This window comes from Folsomia candida, unplaced genomic scaffold (genome assembly GCF_002217175.1).
Source record: "Folsomia candida strain VU population unplaced genomic scaffold, ASM221717v1 Fcan01_Sc020, whole genome shotgun sequence".
Taxonomy (NCBI): domain Eukaryota; kingdom Metazoa; phylum Arthropoda; class Collembola; order Entomobryomorpha; family Isotomidae; genus Folsomia; species Folsomia candida.
In genome coordinates, this window is record NW_019091212.1 from 3,109,616 (window position 1) to 3,135,106 (window position 25,491).

Sequence of the window (25,491 nt, forward strand, 5' to 3'; positions counted from 1 at the left end):
CTACTATTGTTGCAAGGTGATGATGTTGCACGGTTTTTGACTTTCATTGTAAGCCGCAGAACAAAAATGGAAAGTTACATCGATACATAGGCAACGCCTCGAATGTGTAATTTATGATGCATCAATTTTTGCAATGGACACATTATTATGGACATTTTGATTCTTTCTGTCTCTTTTTAATGAAATAGATTCAATTAGCAAATCTCAGTTTTTTCTTTCGCTTGGCATAATTAACAAGTTCACATTCAACAGAAGTCATCCATGGCCTCAGACAATCGAGAGTGGAAAAATCACTTGTGAATGTGTACCTGCTCCTTACCACCAATTAAGCACTGCTGCTCAAGTGTATCGCCCAACAATGTACGCCCCCACTTCCCAGAAGAACATGGTGACGGTACTCCACATACCTGAACATAGAATCCGAAACGATTATAAAAATCCGCACTATATTGTTTGGCCAATCAAGGTTAATTAGTTTGCCGTGGTGCAGTTGTACATATAGTTTTACGGCAGAAATGGTTGTGCCACGCTCTGATGAAGGTTAGAGTTTTATTTGGCTTTCCTTTTAACGCAGTGCGAGTAAATCATTGCACATTAGAGGCGCGTGCTAATTCCATCACTGCGTCTTCACATGTATTTCTTCCTTCGTGGTTCTTCATTTCGTCTTGATCTCCACTTTGACTCACTTGTACTTTTGCCAAATTTCAATTTTTACTGTTCTAAATTTCAACTGATAAGGACACAACCTACAATTTCCCTTGATATTAATGCCCTGTGTCGATGATGCGCTGACATGAATTGTTTATTTACCCTGCACATCAAGTGGTAAGTAAACAACAACAAATACAAACCCAAGTGGTAAAGTGGATGTAAGTACAATTAAAAACTTATTTATATACTCACATGTGCAAACAGGCAGGTACATTCATTACATTATTTCGCTAATTGACCACAAGTCTTAAGCCTAGTAATAAATAAGTATTGATGAGAAACAGATTAAAATCATGCCCCACATATCTCTCTGCAAGGACCATTTACTACAAATTTCTGAAATGAGAAATGGAATCAGAGACAGCGAGGAGAGCATCTTCATCATCATCATCAACACAAAGGGATGACGAGAAAATTCATACATTTTGCTGCACTATGCACTATACCTACACGTCTCTTATTCTCATTTCTTTCCGCAGTGGAATTTAGCAACAATGAGTCGCCCAACAACAACAACTAACTACTTATGCGAACGACGACGGGGTTGACATTATAAATGCTGGTTACGACTGCGGGGGGAATAATGTGTTAATAGCGACGGAATGTAGACGAGGACGGAAGAAGGATTTAATAAAAATTCTGGCTTTTCGTCACCACCACTGGCACGACCATCACTGCACCTGTGTTGTTGCCTGGCGTTGGGGGCGGTGGTGGCTAAGCACTGAATTCGAGAGGACAATTTTAAACGTTGAGTGCTAAGCGATTCGAATCTCGGTTGCTTCTTGATATGGGATGATGCTCTGCTTTACGAAGACTCCTAACACACGGACGTACGGCGTCGGTGGTGATGATGATGATGATCCATTCATTTTTTTCGTAACGTGCTCCACTTTCTGCCAAACATGACGCTTACGTAGGATGAAAAATAAAGGCATCTGCATTTTCATATCGAGAGGGAATAAGGATGGAAATTACTCTGTTTCAACCTCCCAACGTATTGTGATCACGGTCTAGAGGACAATTTAATGTTTGATGTACAAAACTGCATCATTCACATTGAAATTAGTGTGAATCGAGTGGTTGGCTTGAGTAGTGCGGTGGTTGAGAATTTTAAACACATTTCGCTTTTACTTTATTCCTTCGAAAAACCATCGCCACCATAATAATTGGCATCATTCCTTAGTCAGTAGTGGAGTGGGTGTGTGCGTGCGAGATCATTTTTCCGACGCCTCAAAATTGTTTTCTTCGTTGTTATCAATTGTTACTGATGGTATTTTAAACTGTGACCTTGTGTGACAATCAGTGGTGCAAGTGCAATTAGAAAAAAACCGATACCGATAAAGGAGTGAACTAATCAGGAAGGCATAAAAGTACAAAAAAGTGACAGATGAAGCTAAATAGTGGCCAGTAATTCACTAAAATAAGCACATTTCTAAGAAGTGAGGAACACCACAACAATGAAGTTGTCACTGGTAAGTTGCAAAAGTGGGATCAGTTTCTAGCATTTTTTGTTGCCCCGGATATTCGACATCTGAGACGATCAGATGACGCCTTAAGTAGAGCAATATTCCGTAAATATTCGCAAATTCGAGTGACTTGACTATTTAAAAGGCCTCGTTTTACATAGCTAGTTGACTTTTAGTCTACATAATAAGTAATTCTAGCCCAATTTGAGAAATACAAACCTCATGTCAAATGTTGGTGGGTGGGATGCCTCAATCGTCAATTTTTCAATTTATAAAGCCGTGTAAATTCATAAATGCTTACATGCCGACTCCACGTTCTCAATAATACAATTTCCATACGCAACAAAAGCTAGGAACCAGCAGGCATTTTTATTATCCGAGTTAAACTAAATATGCAAACGAAGTTCGGTTTGACAAAATAATAACTTACTTTTTTCAATTGAGAACCACTTTTGTCACCATCATCACCGTTGAATAAATACCCAGCTGCGAGTAATTCCTTGTTATTCTTTTTTGCATTTTTTTCCAATGTTTAATCGAATACTTAAGTATTTAGTAGAAAAAAATCAGGTTCGTCATAACATGCACTTTGTGGTGAACGAACCACAAGCTTCACTTCAAATTGGGCTGAAATGAAACCGGATTAAAAAAATATTGAGATCAAGTTTCGATTTCGTATGAAAATAGATGCATGAAAACAAAGAAATTCATGTACCTAAAAATATCTCAAAATTTATAAACTGAAAATCACTGAAAATCTAAGCTAAAAAGATTAGCATTTCTTTAAGCATTTCTCAACGTATTTATTTATGCATTTATTTAAAGCATGGATTATCTTTTAGGAATTTTTTGACATTTTGAATTTAGAGGATTTATTTAACAAATTGGAATTGCGAACAACTTAATATTCATCAAATAAAGCTGGGCCTATTTCGAATTTCTAGGTGATAGTGACCTTAGTCCTCGTTTACTTGGAGAGCTGTTTCGGCGCATACTGGAACAATAACCCCAACAATAATAATGGTCCTCGACGTCCCTCCCAACACATGGGGCGCGACAGACCCCGACCTGGCCCAGGAGGTCAGAGGCATCACCGGCACATTCAACCCCACCACCACGGATACCCCAGACTCCCAAATCGAATGCATAACAGACCTCCCCCACCCGGTCATCGCCGAGTATCGCGACCTCCTCCACCCCAATTTCGACACAATTTCCCACACAATGAGCAGTCGCCCCATCATAATCAGAACAACAACCAGGGGGCCATGCTCATCCAGCCGATGATGCATAATAACCCGATTCCTCACCAACATCACCACCACCACCACCCGCAAAGACAAGACTTGGGCGTGCCGCCACCGTTTTTCCAACAAGACGAAATAATTCAAGAGCAGTCGAAACACTTTCCCGTGACAGCGATGGCAAACCCGAACAATTTGCATGCTCCGAATTTCCAGTCAGTCAAAGACTCCCAGCCCCACGGTTACTTGTCCTCCACGTATAAAGGATGGAAGCCAATCGTGAAGCCGTACCAGAATTCGTACATCATGACGCCTGGCAGTACAAATCTTGTGACCCAGCAGAGTTCCACGTATGGGATGTTGCCTCAAAACAACGGGAAAAATATTATGTATTCTAGTCATCCCACTCAGACCTTAAACTTAGACACACTTTTCCGAGAACAAACTGAGCACATGAAGCCACACTATCACAGTTTGAAGCAGGCGTTCTCAGAAAATCAGGGCGTGAGGGTCCCTCCTCCTACTGTCCCGATGATTAAAGCTGTCGAGATTCCGATCTGGAATAAGCGATTGCCACCCCCACCATCACAGTCGCCAGTTGGAGCAAATCGCCAACAACCTCCTCAACAAGACGAGGGGATAAAGAAACCCTTCAACAGACCTAAAATTCCTCAAAAGGTGCAACAACAGAGTGACAATGGTAACAATGGACCTTCTTCATCTGAGGATGCTCCGAAATTTCCCAAGTTCAAGCTGAGACAAAGACCTCAACGCCCCTCGGCTGGAGGACAGGTGAACAAGGATGCAACTCAAGAGTCACAAAACGACCAAGGCATCTCCGTCCTGCCTCCATTCCCCGGAAAGCATGCTACGTCATCACCTTCCGGTGACAGCACACAGCAAGATCAACCCTTAAATCTCAAGACAAAACTGATCAATCGAGGTCGTGTGCGAGTTCGTCCAAAACCGAAGCCGGAATCTACTACCCAATCTGACGAGGAGTCGTCTTCGCCACCATCGAAACTTGGGGGACAGAGATTTGGAAATCATAACCACAACCATCAGAATTCTATAAGTAATTCAGAACCGTCAACCACTGAGAATTCACCGCCTCGACGAAACCCTCAATTTTTTGGGCGACCCCAACAACAACAGCCGACAAGTCAGACTGAGAGTAGCGGAGAAGAGGATGGTGGATCGCCCGTGCACAATTTTAATCGGCCCCAACGTCCAACTTCAGAGAGATCACCACCGTCATCATCACCGCCACCAAACCGTGGTCATCACCGGAATCATCAACATCACACAGAAGAGCAGAGGATTCGACGACCCATTGAACGCACTCCAGTGTCAAACAGCTTTTCGGACGGTCCATCTGAATCAGGAGAGACGGAACCTGAAGGCCAGCAGCAGCAGCAGCTTTTACGTGGTCGGAGAAAGCAGCGACCCGACACCAAAAATAAGATTGACGATCACACCACGGACCAACCAGGAGTAGCAGGATTGCCACCTTCTTCTTATCCCTCGGAGAACCCGCCTCAGAGATTTTCCGGAGACGACGACTCGTATTTCCCACCGGGATTCCATACCGACCCTTCCAAAAATACTGGACAGCATCCGGTGTCTTTTATGACCATGCCTGGTGGGAAACCACAAGTTATACATCATACTTACCCTCCAAGTCACCATTCCTCACACCCACAATACCCAATTAACGTCATGAGGTCTCCTGCCCCACCCGACTTTCACCGCGGTGGAGAAAGTCACCCAGGGTCGGGCAGCAGCCCACATGGAAATTATGTCTCAAATAATCGTCCTCACTTTGGAGCAATAAATGTCCAAAACGGACCTGGACACCAGCAGCCACCCAACAATAATGGGCCGAATAAACCACTCAGATTCCCACCACCGCACCATCAACACAATTCGGGACCAGTTTTCACTTCCTCCAACTCGAATCATGAGCCATCCTACTTTCCTGCTTTCGGACCCAACAGCCAGCATTCTCCCCAACATAATAATTTCGAGGGTCGCTTCCCACCGTCCTCACCCCCACCACACGTCCACCGACATGGACCACCACCACCCTCAATGTCACACCCACCTCCACTCTCCCAAGCTGCCCAACACTCTCCTCCACCCATGAGACTCCCGCCGCCCACGTCGACATCGACCATGAGATACCCACGTTACCACTCGAGCAGTAGTGCACCACCTTCCTCCGTCGGCTTCCCTCCGTCATCCCCATCGTCACCATCTTCCGGTTCATCGTCCTACACCAGTGTCGAAATGAGAGACTCGAGCGAAGACCCACTCTCCTCCACGACACCCGGAGCACCATTCCGACACAACAACCCAGAGCGGTCAAATGCCAATCCCTTCGCATTCCCAGAGTATGCCCCCGCCTATGCTGGGAGCTCTGTCGAATATGACAAAATCCCGATGCAGTTCATGGACCAATTGCGCCCCATTTTGAGAGACGACCATCCTTCTTCTCACACCAACCAACAGACGATTCAGAGTCACAAGTCGCCCGATATCCATCCGCCGGAATCATTCTTTGACGAATTCTTCCAACCGTTCGACCAATCCTTTAATCCAAACCCGGAACAAGAGTTGGACTCCAAACCGACCGTGCAGATCGAGACGCATGTCGTGCAACCGCAATTCATCAACAATTTCAATGCCTACGAAGGATACAATGCGGAGCAGTCGAGTCCTCAACCACACTTTGCCCGTCCAATCTCAAGCAATAATAAGCACAACTCTGCCATCTCGTCCTACCTGCCGCCCTTCATCCCCACGTCAGAGTCCTCCCTTGTGTCAAATGATAACGACTTTATCCAGCCATTGGACTCATCTCCCGTGTGGAGCAAGCTTCACAACAACGACAACAATGACTTGGTCTCCTCTTCCACTGAACAGCAACAAATCGTGGTAACCCCGGCTGCTCCCACGCTCAAAAAGCACCACCACGAATCCAAGCCGACTCACAAACAGCAATATCAACAGTACCATGTCAGCACTACGGCAAAAACGAGTAATGCCAAGATCAGCAAGGATGCCTACAATGCGGAGACAATTCCACCCGTTACCACGTACAAACCCTCCCGATTTGAAAAGCATGACGACGACGATGACGAAGAGGATAGTGGATTTGGCCTCAAAAAGTACCTTACGGCCATCACCACCACCACCACTGCTCGAGACCAAGGGGACCACGTGGACTCAAACACACCGAAAAGTGTACGCTTTCCGATCAGAGATGCCCAACCATCTCCGTCAACGACGGAATCCTCTCCAGAAACTTCAACGGCATATAAATCCAGACGACACTTTCGCCGGCGACGACCCGATGCTGCCGTCCGACGAAGATTTTTCTCCTCTCGTGTCAAATCTGCCGGGGATGAGCAAGACCAACAAGAACAAGACCATCAGCAGAGCAGCAGTCCAAAGTCAATCTCCTCTCTTTTCGGGGGACGATCAACCACCAAGGCCACCTCGACCACCCCGACCACCACCACCGTGGACCAGAAACATATCAACGGTCCACCATCAGATCAACATCACGACGATAACGCAGGGTACGAACCTACTCGCGGTTCCCCCCTGAAACAGAGACGGATCTTACAACGGAGAAAAAGCTTGGCAAGCTCGACACCCACGGCGGAAAAGGGTTCTTCTCATGACACGACGACACCTTCCAAAACACCAGCAGCAGCACGACCCACCTCCTCCTCGGCAGAATCTGAAACGGTGACTTATGGAGAAAGCCAGTGGTTCCGTATTAAACCAACGGATTCCTCTGAACTGGAAGCCGCCGCTGCTGCTGCATTCAACTCGAATAAAGCGGATGGAGGATCGAAATCATCGTCTAGCACTCGTGGTCTAAAGACTGGAAATAAGGAAGTTGTTGGCGGAGGTGGTCGTGGCACCTCTGGCATCGCGATCCCACAATTCCTCCCATTGGAACAACCCTCGTCCGAGATAAGTAGCAGCACGGAGACGGCAGCATCAGGTGTGAAGACTTCGTACAGCTCGAAACACTCGGTCTCATACGTGGAGGGGGCTAAATACCCAGTGCACAAAAAGGCCACGTCGTCCTCATCCTCATGAGTTATTGCACGTTGCTAATTGAGACAAAAAACGAGTACAGCCCAACAAGTACCAACCAGCTTTCGAGGGTTTATAATTTGTTGTTGTGATTACGGAATGCAATTACTTACTTTCACCGCTTTCACCTCTCTTTTCTAAGTAGTTAGACTTGTAAGAGTATTTATTTTTGTTGTTTTGTTGTTGCTGCTACACAATCTGTGTTGTTGTTGGAATGTCGTAATTTATTTATTTTTATACACCAGCCAAGAAGCCGTCCCTGTTTATTCACGCTGTTTGCTATAATTAATTAGGAAGTTAATTAAGAAGACCACGACCAACTACTGCTACGCCACGAGATACACTTACTTAATAAATATGTACGTACCAATGTTGACGCTGACAAGTAGAGGGGTCCACCAACTAATCACTGGTAATGATGATGATGAGGGGTACATACTTAGCTTAAGTCTGATAAGTACTACAAAGAAACTGGGGCTGCGTTATCAGTATCATTACCAAAAAAGTGATGATGGGTATGATGACGCCTTAAAAATGGACCTTAACTGATCATGATGAGGGGTGTTGTTTACTGGATCCTTTTGAGATAAGGATACACACATAAGTAATTGGTATATACATGTAATTGCTTACACAGATACTGACATATGTATATGACGTAAAATTAATAAAAAGGGTCGTTGTTACTGCTATAAAATTTCGACGTATAAATGTGATTGTTCATTTAATTTTGTTGGAAACTTGCCAGAAGTTTTACGAGCGGTAAAAATGTGGTGTCAAATGCATTCAGTTTTGTGGTCATGTTGGCCTGACCACATCATTATCTTCTCCACTCCAATAAGAAGTCGAGACTTGAAATGTGGTCCTGGCTCTACGTACGTCACGCAGTGGGCAATCCTGCCTGCTGACGAGCTGACAGACCCAGCCAGAGCAATTCAAAAGTATGGGACCCTGGCGAGTAAGAGATGCTGGCGACATGGACATGGCTGCAGTGGAGGTGTTGAAGGTAAAATTATGCAAGCGACTGTACCGGGAAACGAAGGAGGGAAGATGCAATATCCGGCAATGACAGTTTTGTGGCCTCTGTGTGATAAAGCTGGCTGGGAGAGGAAGGGATGCAGCCGAGGAGATAAAACCAGGCGGCACAACTTTTCTTATTAAACACCAATATTGAAAATGACTGAGGAGCCGGAGTGAAAGCACTTTTCCTCGTAATGGCCCCATGTATATGTATTTCTCGCCAGACGCTTACCCACCACGGTGCCAATGCTGCTTGCTTACTTTATCGCGTGGAGAAAGAGCTCGTGGTGGTGAAATGAAGTTCCGTCGTCCCCAGATCCCTATATCTGGCCCTCTCGCTGAATGTAGGTGCAGCTGGCAATGCATCCCTTTCTTCTTCCCACTTTCTCAGAGCCAAGAAGTAAGTACAACTACAGAATTGGTGGGTGCATATGAGTGGCTCTTGTGAAATATGACTTTATGCATCCCAATGTTTTTCCAAGAAGAGAGGAAGACGGGTGGAAGAAGAAGAAGACACTCTCATTCCCATCCTGCCTGATCGTCGTCGTCGTGGTGGTGGTGGTGGGAGGAGGATGGGAGCACATTTCGTTTGCATGATGATGTATATCCCACCATTTCCGCACTCCCAGCTTTAGCTTTTTGTATATTGCCTCTCTCTCTCTCCCTTCCAGTTACTTACTTCCGCACTCACTCAGCAGCAGCCCTTTGTTCCCTCTGCGCCCAGAAACCAGCTTAACCGTGGCCGTCGTCCTGGTGGCTCAATGACCATGCATCCAGCCAGCTTTATTATAAGAGCTGCATACGGCTTCTTCTCCTTCTGGGGCCGGATTTGTGGTGTTGAAGCCAAGAAAAAATGTTTGATTCGGCTCACCAGCCAGGGGGGTTGTTGCATACGACGTACGAGTGGAGGAGTGAGTGGCCGTCTAAACGTTTAACTGTGGAGAGAGAGAGAGAGAGGTTGATGCATGGCTTTGGCTCAAAGAGGGAGAAAAGAGACATGTAATAATAATACGCATACATTTAGTGCGGAGAAAGTGAGTTGGTGGTGGATTGAGTGAAAAGAGATATGCAGAGCGCGAGAGGGAAGACGAAGGCAGAGGCCGAGGAAGGAGTTATGTTCTGATGCAGCTGAATCAAGATGCGTGGTGGTGGTGGAAGAGGAGGAGGAGAGGGTGCCCTTTAAGTAGATTGAGTAATGTGTAATGTGTGCTTTTGTATTCAAGAGGAATACAAAAGAAAGTTACATTCTCGGAAATGGAGAAACTCAGCTTGATCGGGGGACGAGGAGGGCAAGACGAGAAAAGAAGGAAGAAAAGAGACCAAGGGGAAAGAAGAACATGGTGTTAGCAAATGGGCAAATTTATTCACAGGTCTCGCATTTGTAGTTTGCAAACTCAGTTGTCAAGATCTCGTCTCCTATGCACTTTCAGGATTTTTGTCTTTTTATTGCTCCAAATGGATATCTTTACTGCTCTATACCCTCGACGTGTCAGCATATGAGAGTCGACTGGTTCAACATATTTCACAGATTTGAGACAACCTTGCTCTCTCTCTCTCTCTGCCCCCTCTCAGTCATCCAACCATCTCTCCCACATGCATACGAGCTCTGGAGAGAACTGGTTGGAGTTTGCAGGCTGCACTGATTGTGAAATATTTATAGTTCTCCATCACGATAAAAGAGACATTGCTGGACAGCTCGCTCCCTTCCCGTCCTAATGCCCGCTACGAGCCATGCCGTCTTCCTGCTCCTGTCGTAAAAAAACTCTGCCTCCCATTGACTTCGACACGTCCAACAATGGTTAGATGCCTACCTCACCAGCTTCTCGTCTCACTCCTTCCTTTCCCTCCTCCTCCTCCTTGGATCACCCAATTCAAATCAAATTTATCCCGAGTGTGACGTTGGAAATACAAAACTTTGGCAGTCTCAAAAACTGGGAATCATTTCCGAGAAAGGAATTGAGAGCGGATGGCCAATAATGGCGCTAGAATTCTGTCCTGTGGTCCCATATTTTTCTTAGAGAGAGAGAACGAGTGTGAATTCGCCAATCTGAGATGGCATTTAGTTAATCAAGTTGTTGATCTTTGAGACAGATGTGGTCGGAATATTGTAACGCAGGAGGTGGAGGAGGAGGAGGAGGAAGAAGACAAACCTTGGTCCTTGATAGTGCGGTCACTTACGACTCCCATTATGCCCAAATGTCATCCTTCTCCTGCCCCATGTTGCAGTTGTTCCGAGCCTCATCAAAACTTTATGACCACGGCTCACCACCATATGCTGTCCACTTTCACCAACATTACTATCCTACTTGCTACATGTGTGCATGTGGTGGTAAAACTTGTGTTGTCCACCAAACCAGAAAAGCAATGATATTATGTGCCATATCAGAAGAGGAAGAAGAAGAAAGCCCTCTGTTTTATGGACTTGGTTTTATAAGCGAGACCCTCGAACTCTATCCCACACATTATTCTCTCTCCGCCTCCTCCTGCTGACTTTACAAGTTTATCACGTTATTCCAATTTATCTTTCTCTTCGGAAGGCTGCGTACTACAAAATGCGACCACTTTGTGAATATTATTATTATTATCCGGCTTATGAGGGTGCATGTTCACCAACATGCACTATCAAATATTGATGATGACAGTGATACGGGTTCAAAAAGTGGCAATCTTTTCGCGTGGGAGCAGCGTCCCAATGTTTGTTTGTATCTACATGTTCCCGTACATATGGATGAACTTCTCCGGAAGTAATGATATGAATTTGGGTTAAATTCTCACTGAGCCGTTGTTCTTCCACTCTACTAATTAATAGAGATTGGTGGTGGCAGCCTTTTATTCGGGCACATTTTCCGGGTTGTTTTTAACTTGACGGATCGTGTGCTTTATAAGGCAAGCAAGGTGGTGGGTGAGCCGTGTACATACAAAATGGTGAAGAAAAGGATAAATTGTTTCGTTTTATTATTATTGTATGAAAGGCGATGAAAGTTGTTCCGTCGCTTTTACTTTTACTCCTCGAACAGCTTTGCATTCCATTAAGTTGAATAAAACAGCTTTGAACTTTGTTTTTAAACTGTTGGGCATTGATTAATTCGCCGGGTGAGCTGACAGGGAGCAAGAGGGTCCGTTGTTGAGTAGCTCAGAGAAATTGTTGTCATTCTTCCGGAGAAAGCTTTATTGATTTCTCCGCCACGAAAAGTTTTTTGAGGTGGGATTTGGCATATTAGCTTAGCAAAATACGTTCATGCCCCGTTTAGCAAACAACACGTAGGTCATTTGTTAAAACTTGGGGTATTGTTAAGTTGACGTGCTATAAATCACAGTTCTCCTCTCTCACACATTGCCATGCTGATGATAAGGAGAGAACAAGAGCCATCACATTGGTCGTGGAAGAAGTGGTGCAATCCCTGCTGCTGCTATTGTATTACTGTCTCCCAACCACCAACTCCACGCCAGTCACTCGGTTTTTATTTCAATTTAGCACTCCTGCCCCCAAACAATGCCGCTTTGTCTCTCTCTCTCTCTCTTTCTCTGCTGCCTCCAAATTTGTACGCCTAATTTACACCAACTTGTTTCTCGGCTCTTCTCCCCACAGATGATGAGGAGAAAGCATGCCATGCAGATTTATTTATCCATTTTTTTTCACCCGACTGTCTCAAAACTTTGGGAATATGGAGTGAAATGCCTGCGATGAAGAAGAAGAAATCGCCTTGTTTCCTCTTCATGGCTTTGTGGTTTTTATGCACCCAAAAACAAGAGCTCATTTCCAGCAGTTTTGGTTGGTTGTCTGATATCTCCAGATTAATTGCTGCATTAGTGAAAGCTTCGAGTACGACTCCCGCCCCCACTTATTTGTCGTGTGCAGGGGAGAACTCTGGCCTATGCCGATCCTAAAATCTGTTTTCCTATCGTCTTCATCCCATTGTTTTAGTCGCTCTCTCGCTCTCGTTGAGGATGGTAATTGATTTATCGGCTGTATTAAGTTGGACCCGGAATGAGGAAATGCGTCTACTGCGAGTACACAAGATTGTTGTAGTCGTGGTGGTGGTGGTGGTGGTGTAGGGATGATTCGGTGATTCTGGTTTTTCTAGGTGAAAGCTGCTGCTGTGTGGCAATGCCGGTTGAATAAAATAAAATAAAATGTGGCTAATGGGGGTGTAAAGGAAGGAAAATGTGTTTGGGCTTCCAACCTGCCTCTGCCATTTGTTGGTCTTTAAAGAAGAGTCAGAGATTAGGTGGTGGATGAGGCTCTTTTCATTCGACCCACACCACCAAAAGGCTACCATGCCGTACATGATGATCGAAAACAAACGATGGTCGGAAATAGGCGAATGGCTCAGTGTAATGGCTCTTTGTCGGGCTTGCTCTCCCTGTTCGATGGATTTATGAAGACATCTTGAAGAATGGGGAATAAAAAGCAAGGCGCCCCTGCCCCTTCTCCTCTCGTGGTTCGGTTTGTGTCTCTGGACCTCCAAATTACCTGACTCCTTCTTCTTCTTCTTATGTGGTCATCCAACTCGCTGGTCTGGGGACTGAAGTTGCGAGATAGCGGAAACCTCATTGTTTTCATTCTTCGGAACAGCAATACATAAAAGTGGTCGTGGTCGTGGTTGTGGTGGTGGGAGCTGCAGTATCAGTTCTTCAAAGACTTGATCGGACCACGTCACTCCTCCTGGGCAGCAAGCAGGTATAGACCGCAATGGTTGAACGTCTGTCTCCTAAAGTGCTCCATTTTCCATAAATTATGCCGACATGCTGCTCTCCCAGAACTGGCAGAGTTTACAGTGTGACTGCAACTATGTGTGTGCAGTAGTGGACTTTCCCTTCCTCCTTTTTCTACGGCCAGCATGGTTAGTACTTGCAGTCGTAGTGCTGCTGCTGGTGGTGGTAGTAGCGGTTGATCAGAAAGATTTGTAAGCTCACGGGATTGATGGCATTAGAGGGAAATTGGGAGCCACGAACCACGAAACTTTCAGTGATGTACGGCGGGTGATACACAGTAATTGCCAATAATTTTATTCTGTCAGTGTTTTCCTTGCCAGCGGTAATCCACCGTGGTTTTAGTCATTAGTGCTCCCATCCAAAGAGAGAGTTGGATGATGATGATAATTCAACAGTGCAACTGTCACTTTCATGTCCATCTCACATGAATAATTTTTGCTTACCCAAATCTAACATAACGCTGACTGACATGACAGACAACGCCCTGCCTCCCAGTTTTGGGAATGAACTCGTAACCTGCTCCTCCACCACCAGTCATCTTCATAACTGTTTGCCACGCACACATACTTTCACTCTGTCCCCGCCGCAAAAACCTGTCCTGTCCTTGTATACAAATACATTTAGTAGTTTTTCGGATATTATTATTATTATGACGATGATGTGGCTGTCTCTCTGGGCTGCGCTGCAGTATGCAAAGAGAGTTTACCTCCCTCTGACATTATCCCATCCGGCCGAGAGACGGGTAGCAGGAGATGTCTGTGCGGGCATTATTTAATCGTCGTGGTGGGATATCGTTCTGGGCGGCGGGGAAATGAGGCTATGCAACCGGTTTCTATAGTCGTCGTAGTGCGCCTCGAAATAAGCAAGATGACAGCGGAGAAAACGGAGAAAAGTCGAGCTTTCCCTCATCCACGTTCCTTTCCCTTAACTTCCCACCACTCGCAGTTTGAAATGCACACCCCGAAAAAATATTGACTTATTCCAAACCGTGCAAACAGTCATCGTCGTCGTTGTCGTCTAACTAAAACCAACCTGATTTCGTTTGCTTTTGAGCCTCTGTTACGGAAAGCGTATCAACTTTTATTCAACAAGCATTTGTTGCTACTTGCCCGTAGTACAAGACGACGCACTGCATACATCTCTGGTTCAGGGTGAAATTGCTCATCGAAGCGAACCAAGATTTGTTGCAGTCTAACACGCGACACAAATCTTTCTTGTTGAAGATGAATAGAACCAACATCCCATTTTACTCCCACTGCTCATCTCCCCACCACCAACACACTCGAAATCTCCAACCAAGAAAACCCAGCACTAGATATCTCTCTCTTTCTCTTCAAGATTCATTGTTTCTAAAAATTGTCACCTTTCCGGTCCCACTCAGACGGCATGATTTATCGACTCCTCTCCATCTTCTGGCCGTGCTCGTGCTGCTCCAGGTTGATTGTTGGTGGCGGTGGGGCAGGGAAAGCGACGGCGGAAAGAGAGCAGTTCTGACTTCCTTCTTAATAGATTTCATAGGCCCCTAGGGACACCCTCTCATTATCTGGACAAACTTGCACGTAATCTATCCTTCGACCCTACCACCACTTATTGTCCTCCTCTTCCCAGCACTAAAGTCAGGCCTTCGCCTTTCTCCGATATCATGGCAAACAAACAATGAAATGCGGGCGGTGGAGAGAGAGAGAGAGTGAGATTACCATCAGGCGCCGGGTCTACTACTCTTGTACTTCCACCCACTGGTTGACAATAGGGAACAAGTAGTTGGTTTCGTCGTCGTCGTCCGACTTTACTCCTTGCTGAGAGTGGAGCACTGTACACATTTACGATTTGCCATCATGCCTCACTAAATTTCCTAGTTTCACTCAGGAACGAGTGTGTACCTTCTTATGGATGTGTGTATGTGCCTTCTTACGTATGTGCATGCATGTGCACGTACGTAGGAATATAGCGGGATCAGGATCACGCAGTCAAGAATAACGAGAAAGAAGGAGCTTTTAATTTGATTTCGTACACACACGCGCAACTTGAGAGTGCTCCGTGTTGTATCCATCTTAATTAAAAAGTGTCCGCAACAATTTTATCCTTTTGGGGACGTTGCTGCCTCAATTTGTCACGCTTTTCTTTCAAGGAGGACGATCTGTGTGTGCGGGGGAGGGGATCATGTTAGAATGTTAGCTCACGGATCTTCTCTCTCTCTCTCCCATCTTCTTCATCTCGTTGCCTGGAGAGTAAATTTTTTTTATTTGAGGAGAGCAAAGAATCGGTCGGGGAATGAAGATCATGTCGCGGAATACAAAGCAAGCACTTGGCGTATTTCAGGTTAATGCCGACTTGAGGGAGACGAGAGAGATACATTTTGTTGGTTTGGTTTACTTGTTAGTTAAGCAGCATAGGATTGTATTTGGCACCCATCTCACTCACCTTCCACTGCTACTTGTACATACTTTCTTTGTCTTCGTCTCCTCCAGTCCGCCCAAGGCCCTCTTAACTTAAAGTATATGACGATGGTGGTGGTGGTTGGTTGGGGAACTGCTTTCTCCCATTTCTCGTGACACAAGAGGCAAGGGAAAAAATGAAGTTTTAAATCTTTTCTCATCCCTCCTCACATGAGAAGAAGGAGGAAAAAGTCTTGTTTCATTTTTCACCAAACAGCCAGAAGGAAGAAGCAAGCACTTCCTCCTCCTCGAGAAACAAGAAACGTGGTGGTCTGGAAGAAGAGGGAGAGGCGGCCGTATCAGTGTTACATTCTCATAAAAATAATGATGATTTTATAAGTCGTGCAAGTGAATTGTCTTGTTCGTTCTGGGCCAAGCTCGTATTTCATTCCGTTTCGTGTATCGTGCGTATCATGCATGGTCGTGTTGTCGTTGCACAGATTTCATTGAATTTCCGGAACAGTTGCGTTTCCTTGGGCTCCATGCTTCTCTTTGGACACACAACTATTATCTACCTGTGTTGATGAAGGAAGGCTGCGAAGGCGTAAATTACTTTGGACATGAGACCACAAAATGAGAGAAAATGTCTTGAATAAATGCTAATCTACTTATTTTTCCTTCATGTAATCAACTAACTAATTAATTATCCGGTGCAGAGCGTGGTCGTAGGTTGTCTTTGTCATTCAAAGGTAGAAGTGAAAATATGTGCAACATTTTCTGGCCATATTATGCACCTATCTTTTTGTACATAAATAATTAGCTGGTACGTAAATTAAATAGTGACAGACTTCCGTGTTTAGTAATCTTTTACTCAAATTATTAGGCTACTTGGGCGACTGAGCAGCTAAGTAAATTTGATTTTTTATGCATCAGAAAAGCTCCGTCATCTTTTAATATTCAATCATGTACGCTGAGAAGCAGACGATAATCTTGATCATCATGCTCAATTAGACTGCCAGTCACACTTTTATTAATAAATGGTGTAAAGTTATGGAGAAAAGTCAGGGTTCAGAAATTTAAGGGGATTACAGAAACTTCTTTACTCGTAGGAAATGATGGTTAACAATTCCCCCCCAATTTTTTGAGGCGTGATTGACTCGCTCTCTGAATGAAGAGAAGTCGTGAAAGCGACGGGTGCCGAATTACTAAGTTGATTAATTAAGATCTAAACCAACAAATCTATTTATACATTTCTATAGTTCCATCCAGCACGTCAACATCCATTGAGCATTCCTATGCAAAAAGTAAAGGTCAGAGTTCAAATCTCGAGATGATATCAAGGTCTTCTGAATACACACATACGGGTTTCGAAACAGCACCACCAACAGAGTCAAGCAGAGAAAGTTCTAGGCAACTAAATTCCTCCGAATGCATGTACAACCCGAAATGTTTAAAGACATGAGTGTCGCAAAGTTGTGGAAAGAAATAAAGAGAGAAAATGAAATGAGAAACGGGAGGATTTTCAGCTCCTGCCTTGCAGTTGATTTTGTATCAATCCCACCTCGTCCTGAGGCGGTGGTGGTGCTCTGCTTCTCAGGTCTCACTTAGAAAATGGAGACCAACCAACCAACTTATGTATTTATCACTTAAAAGACGACCATGGTGTGGTCACTGGTCTCCAAAAAGTTGAGCCATTTCTCTCCACCACCACTTTCTCCCCTTTCTCCGTCTCTTTTCTACCACCTCCACCACCACCACTGCCAAACTGTCTCTAAGCCACACCACGCCAACGTGCACGATCTCTCTCACCACCTTAAGCAGCACCTCCTATCAGCCCCACTCACGAGGGATGAGCAAATAACCAATTGTCGTCGACTTGACCAGAGAGGTTGGTTGGTTAGACGCTAGCTTTTTTGGAATTGGACAAGTGTCATAAATCAAGTGGATGGACTTTCCGGCTCAATATAGCTCTTGCTTTTGTTGTATGAATAGAATGAGCAACCTCCTCCCTTGAGGTGATGGCAGTGGTGGTGGTGGTAGCGAATTTTGGAGATTTTCTCACATGAATAACCCATTTCTTCCGACTAACTCTCTCAGACAAAACAGGTTTAGCTGGCTGGCTGGATGGATGGATGGACGGAGGGCAGGGCAGTTCCTGTGAAAATGGATACATTAGCAGCAGTTTTCATCCAAGTGTGAAAAACCAGCTCATCCTGCGCCCGTACTTTCTCTTCCTCCTCTGACCATCATCATCTACTTCTTGCCCTTTATTTATTCCCAACAATGCCGCCATTCCCTGCCGCACCACCACCAAAAGCACGAAATGACGATCGGACTGGATGCTGCCAAAAAGTTAGGCTAGCGAAAAATCATTTCCATTTTAAACCAACTTTTTTCCAGAATAATTTCAAACTACTCTTTTCACAACTTGATGAGTTCATCAGGACAGAAATATGCACGGACTGCAGCAGTTCGACCTCCTTGTCCAGGGAAATTACAAGGAAATGAAACAATGGATCGATTCAAGCTCATTACCAAGTTTGCATTTATGAAATTGAGGAGAGAGCCGGAGCAGCAGGCAGTGGAGAGGTGGAAGACGGGAGAGTGCAGGCTCGCACCCCCATAATCTCTTGTAATGATGTCGTCAAAAGGGCATAAAAGTTTTAAGAACGTCGCTTTATGATTGACCTCGCATCTCGTTGTCTATCATTTCATTGTCATAAAAACATTTTATTTCCCTGTACCCATCACGATCCGCTCTGTGTCTCACTTCCATTTAGCGAGTGAGGGGACGAGGTTTACGCTTATTAATTAAGAAGCCGTATCTATCCCTCCTGCTCGTCAAGGAAGGAGCCATTTGTCGGGATTGCTTTGTTTGAAGTGAAATTGGTGGCGGTGGTGGCGGAGTGTGTGCGAGGGAAGAAAAGTTAATTTGCCTCCTGCCCTCATAATGAGGTGAACTGTTGAGGGGAATGAGTTTATTTGGTGGGCAGGCCAAGAGAGAGAGAGAGAGAAAGCACCGGCCATGCACATATGCCTCGTACATGTGTACACATTATGCGAATATGTGGCCAGCCGGGATCGGAATGAAGTCAAGGAAATGAATTTCATTTCCATTAACTAATAAAATACCGGCGGATTGGTGGGCACATGTTGGGGAGCGAAGGAGCAGGACTCAACGGGAGCTAATTTATACCCAGATGTTGTTATATTTGAATTTGCGATTGAGAGGAAGAAAGGCGAGAGTGGAGCTGGTGGATGGAAAGTCGACGCCTCACACAGCAGGACTTGGATAACTCGGTTTGGTGAAGTTGGGATTGGGAGAAGACGTGTCTCTGCTACTTTTACTCGTGCTTCTGCCTCTATTGCTGCTGCTGCTTCGTTTTGCTTCCCATGAATACAGGCTCACTCGGCAGTTAACTCAGCGGAGAAATGGGCTGGGGAGCATGTGCTGTTTATATTATAGCTGAGCGGTCTCTGTCTCCAGTTCTGCTGTCCTGCTAACGTGATCTCCTCTCTTCTCACTCTGGAGAAAGTTACTCTCAAGGTGAAAGTTGATGTGATTTTCCCGTAGCTAATTATTTTTCTAAAACGCTCTCTCTCTTTCTCTCTCTCTCTCTCTCTTCCAAACTCATACATATTTTATACTTCACAAAGTATTTTTACACCACTTTGTGCATTACGAAAAAATTAAGAACAAGAATAACTGTTAGCGAGGTAAAACTATTTCTACAAAATCAGAACCTACATATGTAATAGATTTATAACCGAGGACTAGTGCACCCCATATTGGACACCGATTCAGTATTATTACCCAATTTTGTGATCATCCAACCCACAACCGCCGCCATCAGTGAGTGAGTGAACAAGAGATAAATTTATTATGAGAATTTAGCAAAATTCAAACATTTTGAGACTATCAAACCCTCAATTAATTGGCAGTGACGATCGGAATCCAAGCTGTGAATCATACTCTGAAAACGCACAACAAACATTGCCATTCCTTTGATCTTGCCTAATTTGCAATCACAACAAGTCTTGATCGCCCAATTATTTACGACTCCCACTCTTTGTCCCAGTCTTTAATTTGAACGGAATTCCAGTCAGTCATTGAAGAACAAGTCGTGAAATTCTACACGTCAGTCGTCACCAACAGTTCACAATAATAATATCAACCAAGAAGAAAGGACGAGTGAGTGAGTGAGTGAAAATCATCGGGGGACAAGATTTTATCGCGTTTGTTGTTGCTCCTTTTTAAATTGGTGTCCTTCTCGTGGCCGTTGTCGTGCGACATGAGAAATACTAATAATTCTTTCCCTCAGTGAGGAGACAACTGGTTGTGATGTGTTATTAGAGAACAACAACGGCAAGAAAACGACTAACAACTACCTGCTGAAAAATAAGGAGGAGAAGGAGAAGAAGAAGAAAAAGCAAAATGCTTTTCATCCCATTCACTGTGCCTAGTCTCATGCCATCACTTCCTAATTTAGCCACGAACCATACCAACGGCATGGTGTGCTTTAAGGTGAGCGAGATTTCTGAATCCACTCTTTTCCTACCTGTCTACATACTGAACCCTCTCACCGACAAAATAGCAACAACTGGGAAACAAAAATGACACGTGCATGTTGAAAAGCAGGAAAACACGTTAATTTTTAATTGATGTTGTCGTCCTCGTTGGCCTACATGCTAGATTCTTTCGCAAAAGAAAACAGCAACTCGCAGGTGTGAACACGTGTGAATTAATCAGGGAACAAGTTTTCCACGTGTGATCCATATTTTCATATTAGTCTGAGCAGGATACTGAATTTGCTAATCGATGCATCATGCATACTTTCACCCCGGACTTTCACTCCTGTTCTACGCTAACAACTCTCATGTGTGTGAGCTTTGTTTACGGTTCCCATTCCCGGTTCGGCACGGTGTAAACATTGGCGGTGGTGGTGTATGTGTGTGTGTGTACGTATATGCATGGCATGGCATCATCAACCATCCAGTGAGATCGGACGAGTTTGAGTCTAGCTGAATAAGTGATGAGGAGCAGATTGGGTTGCATTTCGAGAAGAGGAGAAAGCTCCCAAATAAATGTGCGTGTAAATGAGATGACGATACTGCTGCTGTTGATCTAATATAAAGTGGGGCATGGACGAGAGGCTGCATGAGCGTCATTTATGATGAGAAATATATCGAGCGAGCGAAAGTCCAGGTGGAAATATTAATGCATTTTGTGGGGTAGCTCTGCTCCTGCGAATCATTTGGTGGTTGGGCGTCAGCGAATTTCATATTTACTTTGTTTCCTCTCATTTACTAATGAAAATCCAAGAACAATAATTCAGCGGGTCCATTAGCGGGGAAATGTTTTTTTTATGGAGCACGAAACATGGCCTGTGGCAAGTGGTTGCTTACTTTCTGGTGGTGAAAGGATTCTCGGCAGGCTCGCTGCTGGTTTTTCATCTGAAAATGTTAGAGGCTATTATTTCATCTCTCTCTCTCTCTCCCCTTCACCACTTTACGGCTGCACCAGGGTTAAAATGACTCAAAGTGTGGTGGTGTACGAGCCCAATGCTGTGTGCATGTATGTCCTACTCCTTTTTGGCATGCCGAGATCAGCAGCTGCAGGAGGAGGAGGAGGAGGGGACTGATGGAAAGCAAAAGCATCATCTCATATGTGTTGTCTCGAGCCCTGTAATTTTATCAACGCGTCCTACCGAGAGGAAAATCCATTGCCTTTGTCGTTACAGTCGTTAAATAAACGACTTGGTTGAGAAAACATAAAAATCACACTTGATATTTATCATGCCTCTGGCCCCGATGCAGCTGCTTCTCTCGCCCACCCAGCAACAACATCGCACTCACTCACTCACTTTCCCTTCTCCGTTATGATATGAATCCATGGATGTGTGAATGCAGTTGGGCTGGCTGGGTGGCATGTAGTCGTGGCAGTTTACGACATTCGTGGCTTGGTGGATGGAATGCAGTCAAAAATTGAACAAAGACCAAGATTATGAATTAAGAAAGATCAAGTGGATGTGGGGCCATCCTCCTTGAAATAAATAATGGCGAGGTAATGGCAATAAGTAGGAGCGATTATGTCATAATTCTTGTGGAAGTGTATCAAAAGGGAAAGTGGCTCCTCCGCCCGCCGTTTGATAGTTATTAATGATGTGCCGAGAAGAGATCCATCATCAGCGCTTTCTCCACTTCTGGCTTTCTTCTTTCCTCACCTATTTATTCATTCCAGCTGCTTTGTGGCTCCTCCGGTGCGAGTGAGGAAATTAGGGAGATGTTGATCTCTCTCTCTCTCTCTCTGCACGTCTCCCTTGGATGAGGCAGTCATGATCCCAGATATCTGTTCCTCTTCCCAAGAGGAAGGCCGGAAGCAGGGTCCAGATTGCATTATGTTGTCCGTATCGTCAGCCAAACTGATGGCAGAAGACGAGGAAGGAAAAGTGGTTAAAGGGCGCCGACGGAAGTGGAGGAGACTTGTGAAAGGTCAGCAGGCGAAGACCAAGAAGCAGATGGAGAGAGGAAACCGCGAGAAATGGATCAGAGTAGGAAGGAATTCTTCTTGTATATTTTTGGCTTAGAAAGGAGGGAATGATTGGCTGCGAAGTGGTGGTGCCACGGACTGGATGGGAGAGAGAGAAAGGGACGGCAGAATTTCATTTCATTTCGTTTTTCGTTCACTTCATCCATTCATTTGTTCCTCGTCGTCCCCGTCGTCTTTGTGCGGCCATCCATCCATCCGTTGCTGGATCTCTTCTTCTTTTTCTGACTCGAAGCACCGCACCCTCCACGCTGAAACAACATCTCGGAGCGAGATAGATCCAAGACATTCTCTCACAAAACAATGAAACAGATGCAATTTTACGCCTCAGTCAGATCCCGAATAAGCGAGAATTGATTAGATGGATTACTCAAAGGGCTTTCTTCTTCTCCCAAACGGGTGGTTCGTTTCTCTCACGCCGACATCCAGCAGCTATAGGCCTAGCACCCTCGAAAAAGTGCATGCGATGGTATGCAAAGCGAACAGGTTGGGACCATAACTCTCTCATTCCACCTGTCTCTTGAAAATTGAAACATTGCGTCGTCTGTAAGAGAAACCTTGATTGGACTGCACTTTCTCCTCCAGAGCTGCATTTTCCAGCTTCACTTTCACTTTTACTCCCTTTCGGAGATAAGTCTGTGACAGGAAAGAAGTTTTTCGTGGTGGTGATGTAATGCATCCCTGTCTGTCTCGCAGTGTTTGAGGTGAGGTGATGGAGCAGGGGAAATAAAGAATAAGAAGTCGGAAAAAATGTACGTAGGACTGGATTCCACCGCCACAGGTTGGGGAGTTCAATCAAACGAGGCAAATTTTCCCTCCTCCTGCCTGGCTGCCGTGTATGTATCTGTTTCCGCGTGTATGGCTGAGAGAAAGTCGTTAATAGAGAGACAGCTCTAGCACTTCCTTCCTCTGTGATCTTGAAACTTGAGCCACATGCATTTCTTTTCGACAAAGCAAAAAAAATGTTTCATTTTCCCAGCGTCTCGACATTGGTTGGTTCGTTGGTTTCTTTTCCTTCATGCGGCTGCTGATGAGTTGAAGACCATGGAGAAGAAGAATAAGACGACGTCGCCGTCTATATTGAGCTGGTTAGAGTCGCATCACGTCTCCTCTTCTGTCATCGTAACTTCAGCCTCACAGTTTTTACTCTACGCTTAACTGCTTCCAATCAACTATGCAAATAAGATCCTTATCTTAGTCATCCGCACATATTGGAGAGAGAGAGAATGGAATCATCGGTATTCATTCACCAGCCGACGAGGACAAACCAACCGGTTGCACTGCCACTGCTCATTGATTCCTTTCTCTATGCAGTCGGAGGGCTGGATGGATGTAGTCAGCACTTGCACGGTTTCTCCAATTCCAATCAAGTCATAATGGGAGGAGTGTGTTGGGTGAAAATGAAATTTGTGGAGGCAGAAAACAGAGTTTATCCTGATGTGCATCAAGCAAGTCGAAATTATCAAATCTCAACTCTTATTATTCTCTCGTCCCCTCGTTCGTTCGCTCTCGTTCTCTGGGAGACAGAAGACCTGCACTGCCAGTCAGGCTTGATTATTGTCTTGATAATAATAGGACAGGAATATGAATAATTTAGAGGTTCGATCCTTCTACTGACTCGCTCTCTCTTTCTCTCTAGGATTTAACTTAACGGGATTGAAATCTCTGTGAAACCACTTGATAGTAAAATGTGCATTAGTAATATTTAGCACTAGTCCGCCCTCCACCACTGATCAAACACTTATTACACTCGGACTGGCTCAACATCTCTTCTCTGCTTCCCCAGAAGCCCCAAGTCGTCGTACAATTCGTTAATTGTTACGCGTGACTGATTTCTTATTCATCAACCAACAAGGTGCCTAAACAAACCGAAACGTCATCAATTGAGAACCAACTTGTGCAGCAATCAGGTTCAAGGAGAATAATGGCAAGGCAACAATTTACTCCGACAGTAGAATTACTCTCACTCGCCTCGGAGCAAGTTCAGGAGTTCCTACATTAAAGACCGAACGGTTCACATCACCTCATTGTCCCGGGATTAATGGGACTGCATGCATTCGTAGGAGGGCTTATTTATGCTGGTGAGGAATTATTGCTTCCTTATTGTGACGGGTGAAATAAAACCTTACTTTCACTCTCGTCAATGGTGTCGCATGGTTGTAGGCTCTCTCCCTCTCTTGACACCTATCATCATATTGATCAATTTCGCATAAGCCTGTAAAGAGAAAGGAGGGGAGGCTTTTGAAGGATTGGAGCCAGCAGCACCACCACCACGACTACTACTTGAACCCAATCGCCCTTCTCAGTGTCGGATTACAAGTGACAATAATGGTTCTGTGCTTGATAAAGGGGTTTGAAGTGTGGAGAAGAAAACACACCTGTGGCTATATCGCCTCTCTCCTCTCTCAAACTCTCTTTGGTTGATGGTGGTGAGCAGAAACTACTCACATAAAGTATCCACCGCCAAAGTCAGAGAGAAAGGAAGGCTGCTGACGACGACGACGACGATGCTTCAAGTGGCACTCGTGAATCTGAATGAGCTTTGATCACAGCTTCTGCCTGAGCATATAATGGGCCGTGGTTGGTTAGTGTGACAAATAAGGACGGGAAAATGACGTTTCAAATTTATATCTGGGCCTGCTAGATAGCCGGAACGAAAGCCATTCACCAGCACCACCAGGCTGTGTTTACAAGGTGCGGGAACACGTATTCTCGCCACTTCATTATAAATCTTGTGTGGAAATCCACAAGCTCGACGAGGGAGCAAAGATAATTTATCGGTGTGTCTCCTCGAACGGGAAACCATGTACGTACAGATCTCTCTCTCTCTCTCTCTGGTGGAGCATAGATGAGCAATGGTGAGGTTGTGCTGGTGGCGGTGTGCATGCATTGGAATGGAGAGACTGAGTGAGTGAGAGGATCGAATGAGATGGGTAAATATTTATTTTTGCGAGTTGAGAGGGAAAAAAGTGGAGAAAGTCGGCGGATGGTGATGTGATGATACTCGTCTGCTGCGGATGGATGGAGGGATTGGGTCGGTCGGTGGCAGTCAATACTTGATATTGCTCACTGTTGACGTTGCGTTTCTCTTCTCTTCTCCCGTAGTATTGGCTAAGAGGGAGTTAAGTTCACAAAAAGCATCTCACGACGTTGTTGGCCATTAAGCTCCCTTCTCTGGTGTGGTGTTGGATGATGGTTTAGTCCGCTGCCGGCTCACACACTTTCTCCTCTGTCTTCCTACATTATTGTGGGTGGTGGTGTATCTCCATCATCATCATGGCATCCTCATAAATTCAGGA

At 45.0% G+C, this 25,491-nt stretch overlaps 2 protein-coding genes across 2 annotated transcripts in view; both read left to right on the forward strand.

The window, feature by feature from the left end:
- Positions 1-1,101: 1,101 nt before the first annotated feature.
- LOC110858237 (flocculation protein FLO11) lies at positions 1,102-8,237 on the forward strand. Its single transcript, XM_022106918.2, has 2 exons — positions 1,102-2,183; positions 3,122-8,237. Exons 1-2 carry the CDS (start codon positions 2,169-2,171, stop codon positions 7,535-7,537), a joined length of 4,431 nt encoding a protein of 1,476 aa, XP_021962610.1. The 5' UTR covers positions 1,102-2,168; the 3' UTR covers positions 7,538-8,237.
- Positions 8,238-19,961: 11,724 nt separating this feature from the next.
- The window catches only part of LOC110858008 (nucleolysin TIA-1), a 53,691-nt gene continuing 48,161 nt past the window's right edge, over positions 19,962-25,491 (forward strand). The window contains exon 1 of the mRNA XM_022106634.2: positions 19,962-20,170. Coding sequence (XP_021962326.1) covers positions 20,081-20,170 — 90 coding nt within the window. The 5' untranslated portion in view covers positions 19,962-20,080. The remainder of the gene's footprint in view (positions 20,171-25,491) is intronic.